The sequence below is a fragment of the Acanthisitta chloris genome, unplaced genomic scaffold (assembly GCF_000695815.1).
Source record: "Acanthisitta chloris isolate BGI_N310 unplaced genomic scaffold, ASM69581v1 scaffold7168, whole genome shotgun sequence".
Lineage (NCBI taxonomy): Eukaryota > Metazoa > Chordata > Aves > Passeriformes > Acanthisittidae > Acanthisitta > Acanthisitta chloris.
Genome location: NW_008688600.1, coordinates 2,599 through 9,774, shown reverse-complemented (window position 1 = coordinate 9,774; position 7,176 = coordinate 2,599). Strand labels below are relative to the sequence as shown.

The 7,176-nt window shown below is 38.4% G+C and overlaps 1 protein-coding gene across 2 annotated transcripts in view; it reads left to right on the top strand.

Annotated features, from left to right (window-relative positions):
• The window catches only part of THOC7 (THO complex 7 homolog (Drosophila)), an 8,197-nt gene extending 2,158 nt beyond the window's left edge, over positions 1 to 6,039 (top strand). The window contains exons 4-7 of one of the 2 annotated variants that reach the window (XM_009081080.1): positions 707 to 764; positions 3,667 to 3,733; positions 3,858 to 3,927; positions 5,150 to 6,039. In XM_009081080.1, the coding sequence (XP_009079328.1) occupies positions 707 to 764; positions 3,667 to 3,733; positions 3,858 to 3,927; positions 5,150 to 5,217 (263 nt within the window). In that variant the 3' untranslated portion in view covers positions 5,218 to 6,039. The remainder of the gene's footprint in view (positions 1 to 706; positions 765 to 3,666; positions 3,734 to 3,857; positions 3,928 to 5,149) is intronic. The other variant, XM_009081079.1, reaches the window with a different exon arrangement.
• The last annotated feature ends 1,137 nt before the right edge of the window (positions 6,040 to 7,176 follow it).

Sequence of the window (7,176 nt, the reverse complement as noted above, 5' to 3'; positions counted from 1 at the left end):
AATGTAGAGTCCTTACATCTTCACAAAACAGCTCTGAAGTGTTTGCATCTTGTTCTGTCCTGTCCACTCTGCAGCACAGACTTTTCCATGTGAATGAGGTAGTTGGCATATATACAGTCTTACTATCAGGAAGTGGCTGTGTTAGTTGCCTGTGTAACCATAATACTGTTCTCAAATTCTAATAGTTTTTTACAAAAATCCTAGAAATTAAAAAAATCCATGCAGCATTTTGTACTTTACCTAGAAATCTTACATGTTTGTGTGTAACATATGTGCATCATTTTCTGTACATATAAATTAGTTTGTATCTAAACCCAAATGCTTATGAATCATACACAAAGACCAAGTTTGCAGCCATGCAGAGCTATCCAAAGGTCATGTTTTCTGGCCTTATCCTTTACAGATCTCTAGCATTAGGTAAGTTTGAATGAGTAGATCATGGTCTATAATCATATCTATAGTTTATTTAAAATCTCTTTGGATGTAATCATCTCCTTCGAAATGTTGTAGCATGGTAAAAATCATACACATCTTTATATAGGTATATTTGCAGGTGCTTTTTCATAGATGTAAGGTGTTATGTACAAATTTGTTAAAACAGTTTCTCAAGAAGGAGAAAGAATCTGCCATTCTATGGTACCTGAGTTTTGGTTCTTGAATCAATATTTTCAGAATTATTTAAGTTAACTATTTAAATGTTTTTCAGAATATGATGCATTGGCCAAAGTCATACAGCACCATCCAGACAGACATGAAACACTGAAGTAAGTACCAAACCACATTAAGTTATAATAAACCAGTGAGCTAAAGTCACCAGATTTGACATCTTCTTGGTTGCAGATTGACCTTTCCTCATTTTTCTATAATTCCATTTGACATAAGTAAAACTTGGCTTTCCATGCCCTTACCAGCTTTCCTTAATTCATCTCCATCTGTATGGGTCAGAAGCATTGCTAATTGTTTTGGCATTGAAATTTTTCCACTGTTAAGGTGAATAAGTGAACTCAAATGTCAATGCGCATCTCATGTCAGTTTACCAGGGATGAGTTGCTCAGCAAAGAGAGAGGGTGAGGAATTGCTGTAAGATGTGCCAGCGAGCGATTCAGTAGTTGCTCAAAATACATAACACACAAGCCAAGTAAGGTGGCATGAGAGAAAGCTCTTCGTGGTTTTTTTTTTTAAAAATGTTTTCTTTGTAGTAGGTGTTCTTGCATGCCTGGTTACGAATTACTGTGTTGTGTGCCACAGTAGAACCTGCCCTGGCATGCAGGTTAGACCTGCCTGTTGTCCAACTCGTCTTGCATGTAACTTCCAGTGCTGCTTGCCACATTCTGGATTTGGATCGCTGTCTGTGCTTTTGGGGCAGTTGTGGGGAGATAATCTTTTTAACTTTATCAAGCCACAGAAACATTCCAAGACTTACTGCATCTATGAGTTTGTTCTTCTTAAGCTGATTAAAAGATGTAGCTTGGGGTTACTGTTCCCGTTTCAGTGCAGCTTGTGCCTATCCTGTTGCCACTTTCAGCAACGTTCCTGAGGGAGGCTGTCTTCACATTCCAGGGCCTTTCATAGCAAAAGGAAGAGTTTTGATTATACTATTACTCTAATAATAGCATTTTTATAGCTATAAACCGCTGACAATATGCCACACATTCTTTTCTTGTATGTTGTTTTTCTGTGCCTTGATTTCATCACCACAACTTGGATTGTTACAGGCAATTCTCATGAGGCTTCATTACTTCCTACCTCATTAATCAGCATGTGACATTTATCAAGTGAGGCTTTAATAAACTATCAAAAGTGAAGTTTTTCGGATAAATCAATTAAGAATGGAAACAACTCAATGAGAAAAGTTGGATGCCCCATTCCTGGAAGTGTTCAAGGCCAGGTTGGATAGGGCTGTGAACAACCTGGTGTAGTGAAAAGTGTCCTTGTCTACGTCAGGGTTCTTGGAACTAGATGAACTTTAAGGTACCTTCCAAACCAAACCACTCCATAATTCTATAATAAAAGATACCTTTTTATCTTAAAAGAATGCAGGTTGTTTAGGTTTGGAGGGGTTGTTCTAATATTGCTTAACACATCCAAGCATAAGTTTCTTAAGCAAAGCTAGAAATGGTGGTAATTTACAGCTGGTAGGTAATTTACAGCTGGTAAGAATGCAGTGTATAGGAAAGTATGCAGCAAATCATACAATGAAGCAAGGGCCACCCTTAAATCAGAACAGAGGAAGCCTCACTAACAATGCCACACTTTTCATGGGACTCTTAATCAATAAAAACACTTGAGATAACTTCCTGTGAGGAGAGACATCATGGTTTATTGCAAGAGTTACATTTACAGCTTTTGCAGGCTATATGGCACAATAGGACAAAGTTCAGAAAAGTTCTTAATGCTTCCAAGGGTCTGTTTCTTGGAATAACTAGTCATACAGCACAAAAGAAGCTGTTAACAGCTTAGTCACAAATAATGCACAGGAGCCAATTCAGGAAGTGACAGGAGCTGAACTACTAAATCACAGTGCCCATAGTGTAATTAGATGCAGTATCAGAAGAGCTGTTCAGAGGACCAAGAAATGGCAGTCTTAGAAAAGGACATAGAAAAATGAGAAGGTTAGGCAAAGATTCTCTGGAGTGTAAAATAAAAGGAGTAAAATTCCAAATGTAGCTTGGATGTTGGCTGGAAAAAAAATATAGATGTTCTCTCACAGACTGCTTACACCTGACAGCATGGTGTAAACAGCAAGATTTGGCCAAACAGAAGTCTTTCAGAAACTGAAAACCAAATACTAGCAAAATCAGTTATGTCAAACAATGAATTTATAAGCTGTTAGTCTGTTCCCATTAAAGAAAGGAATGATGTGACACCCAACCCTCTCTCAGGCATTCCCTTTGAGATACCAAGCATGCTGGCTCAAAAAAAGACAACACCCTCAGGTAGCACTGAAATAGACCTTTTCCCATCCACAGTGAGGTGCTTAGGACTGGAGGCTTTTCTGTGATTCCCTACCCAGACTAGTTGCAGCAGCTGTCGGTGCTTCAGAAAAAAAAGTTTGATTTCCTTGCTGACCCCTCTATGGCTCTGCCTGCTGATTAATCAAGGATAATCAGCCTCAATCCCCTTCACCTTTAAAGAAACAGTTTGTTCTCATTGCATGGAGCATAAATTAAGGTAGGCATTAGAGGAAAAGCAGAAGGGCCAAACTGGAGGTTTGCATGTAAGAGTTGGAGCTCCATCCTCATTTGAAAAGGAATGTACATTATGGTTCCTGCTGTTCTTTGCCTTACCTCAAAAAGGATTGTGGTGGTCCATGGTGGGACCATGGTCCCAACTCAGCATATTCTGTGATTCTATGAACCCACCTCTTTATTTCATCATATGGTCAAATAAATAACGTTCTGGCAGGATTGAATTGTTACAATCCAAATGCCTAGTGTACCACTGTATTGCAGCTTAGATGCCTAGTTTTTTGTAAAAATCCTGAAAAGACAGGTGTAGAACATAATAGTGTAACATTTACATGAAGTGGCCTTACCTCTATATCATTTCACTTATGTTTTGTTTACTGCTGCTTATTTAATAGTTATTTTTCCTCTATTTAGTTCAGATCTGTTTTGCAAGAATTTTGCAGAACTTTTAAAAACTGCTGTGACAATTTCTTTCCAGGCAGCTGGAAGCTTTGGGAAAAGAACTGCAAAATCTTTCTCACATTAAAGAAAATGTTGAAGATAAGGTAGGTTTTTCATAGAGATTGTTACAGAATGAAACATTAGGAACACAGTGAATGGAGAATCTGCTGTGGGTTGTTTGGCTGTATGTGCTCTCTGTTTCGTACAATACCTATTTTATTATTCCAGTTGGAGCTGAGAAGAAAGCAGTTCCATGTTCTCCTGAGCACCATCCATGAACTTCAGCAAACCCTGGAGAGTAAGTGTTGTTCTGAGGTAATAGATATAATTGGGTTGGGTTTCAGTGGATCAAAAGGAATCACAGCTTCCAGCAGTGGGATAGCTCTGTGCAATTGAGGTTGGTGACCTCTTGCATCAGCAGCATTTTTTTCCACAGTAGTAGTCCAGAGCCTGAGACTGCTCAGAATTTCTTTCCTTCTACAAACTAACCACTCTGTCATTTCCTGACAAGCTTCAGGTTAATCTGTAGGCAGCAGAACTCTTTAAAATGTGGGGATGGAAAATAGCAATTTGAGGTGGTTTTTTTTAAACAGAGGAAGTATTGCTTACAGAAAAGTGTTCTTGTGCTTATGTCCAAACTTACTTGTTTAATCCCTGTTTCAGTAGCTTTGAATGTGTCACTGCTATCATGGTACTGTTTGAGGCTTTACTAAAAAGAAATTGGAATACAGGAAAGGTTAATGACTGACCTACTGAGGGAGTCTGTGATAGAGCAGGGGCTAAAACTGTCATACACGAGCTAAATTCAGGAGTTAGTCATACTCATCTTTTGTCACACGAAGACTTAATATTTGCAAATTGGCACTAACTTTTCATGCTCTGGTATGGATAATATTGTTTTAAATATCATTTGCTGGATATTTGCTGTGTCTGTCTAAGGCAGGACAATTGGCATAGCCTCTGAGCATGACCTGATTAGATGCAGAGATGGCTGTTGGAGCAGACTTTCATTCTCTAAGGCTGCCTAGATCTTCTTAAGCAGAATGAACTGTTAATCCTAGGTGCACTTTAGCAGAAGGTTATTGTTATTATGTGTTACTAACACTTGCTTAAGTATTAGTCTTTAAAATGCATTTTCATATGAATATATAAATTACCTTTCAGCTTCCAGGATTTTGTGAAGGAAGTAGCAGTTTAGAGGAAGGCACAGGTTCAGTCTGAATTAAATAAACCATTAGGAGGCAAAGGGAAGGCATGTGATTTGAAGCAATCTGGTACTGTTTGCTTCAACTGATACTATAGAATTTACCCCATGTTTCCAGTAACAGCTGTTACAGATAACATCCTTTAAAACTTTAAAGGATTTTTTTTGTTTGTTCAGATATAGCATTTTATATAATAAGATACTCAACTACACACTTAAGGCAATCAAAGTGAAATATTTAAGTGGGACACAGCTATTCACTATGGTCTATAAATATGACCAAGCATGTTTGACTAACAGTAACATTGAATTTTAGATGATGAAAAACTTTCAGAAGCTGAAGAATCCCAAGAAGCTCAGATGGAAGCAGAGGCCAAGCAGTAGGTACAATATGAAGACTGACCATACCACTGAAGAAAGTCCAAGTATCTTCATGTTATGTTGAAACCAACAGTAAAAGAGATGGAGTTGAAAATAGTTTTCTACTGCTTCTGTAAATTTTTATACAAAAATAAGTGTTTTGCTTATGCTTCAGGGGAAAACAGTTACAGATCTGTTCAGGCAAGCACTCCCTGTTAATCCACAAACTTTGTAATTTGTGACAAATAATTTTGTTTCACAGAGGATGAAGCTTCTGCACAGTATTTGTGAACTGAAGTGTTTGAAAAACATTGTCAATAAAAGGTGTTTTCACAGACTGTCCTATTTTTAGTAGGCATTGAGCCTAATAATAAGAGCTCTGTTTCCTACTTGACATCAGACTGCAGGCAGTGCATCTTTGCATGAGTCCCAGCTTCCATACCCTAGTCTAGGTGGGACCTAAATCTGAACTAAGTAGGGTCTTAGTTTTTCAGAGTAGCTGCCAATTTAGAACTTACCTGTGACTAGACTAGAATTTGCTAATTTCATATAAAGCAAATTAGTTCTGTAGAATTAATGCTTGTTAAGGGCTGTAAACCAACCAAAATCATACTATACTAGCTTTAATTTTTCCTTAAAATGATACAAAGAACTGCAGTAACCCAAGCCTCACTCTGCTGTGTTTGTTGTACCACATCAAAAGTCACATTTTGAAATGGCACATTTAAAACTGCAATTTAAAAGCTTTGTTCTTGAAGAACCAGGAATCTAATCCTGATACCATTTATAATCTGCTTCTGGATTTTATCTGTCAATTGACTATTATAAAATACATCATAATTTTTGGAACAGATGGTGGAACCCTTCCTTTCTCATGATGAAAAACTGAAGCAGCAGAGCAGTAATCATGATGTTAAAGAATGAGAGGGACTTGTATTACTAATAGGGAAGGTGGAATCTGTCCACCTGGATCATCCTGCAGTCTGAGCAGTCTGTTGGGAGGTAGGAAATACAAGTTTCAACCTTCCCAGCAAGAGAGGATATGGAGTATGCTCCATGCTTTTGTAAGGGAGAGAAGAAGGAACAAGGGGCCGTAGTAGGTGATGTCACTACCTGTTAGCCATGTTCTAAAAACATCTGTTACCATCAAACCTTCCAGGACCTTGGGTCAAGGAACACAATTTGGATCTCAATCAACCTGAGTAACCAACCATACATGGTTCAAGTGAAATAATGACATTATACAGAACAGAGCTGCCCTCAAATGAGGTGACAGCTGAGAGGGATTTCCAGGAGTGTGACTTGGGACTCTTATGCCATATAATTCCCACTCTCACTGGTTGTGGATCTGTCTGTGTTGGGCTGAACAGACATATCTGAGCTTGTTTTGCTCCCATTCCAAGTTTGCTCAAGGCAAGCCAGCTGAACAAGAAGTCACACAACTTCAGTAGTGCAGTGCAGCCCTGAACTAATAAGCTGTCAGAAGTCTTCTAGTTCACAGCTGGTCAGCTCAGAACACAGGGGAAGCTCAGGTTTGCCTGGTAGAGCCTGTGCAGACATGCAGTGTTTCTCCTGCACTACAAATTTGTCAGACTGGGGGAGGTGGTTAAGCAAACAAAAGGGATTTAATATGAAAAATACGCTGTCAAAAAGTATTTGGTGTACTGTGTTTTCCCCCTCCTAACAACAGTGAATAGTACAATATCTTGTAAAGCAGCAATACTAAATTATTGCCAAATCAGGGAGGAGCCACTGACAAAGGCTCAAAGACACATTTAAGGCATACTAACATTTTTTGTGTCTTAAATGCCCTCTGTGAGCTATGTGGACTGTATTTTGGTGCAGAGGTGGATGACATTTACCAGCTAAAAACAGTCTCTGTAACAGTGTTGTCATGAAAACCTCAAATTTTTCTATTCATTGTTTTACACAGTTCTTTGGAAATTACTTGGATCATTCAAGTATCTTATCTCAGAACTTGCA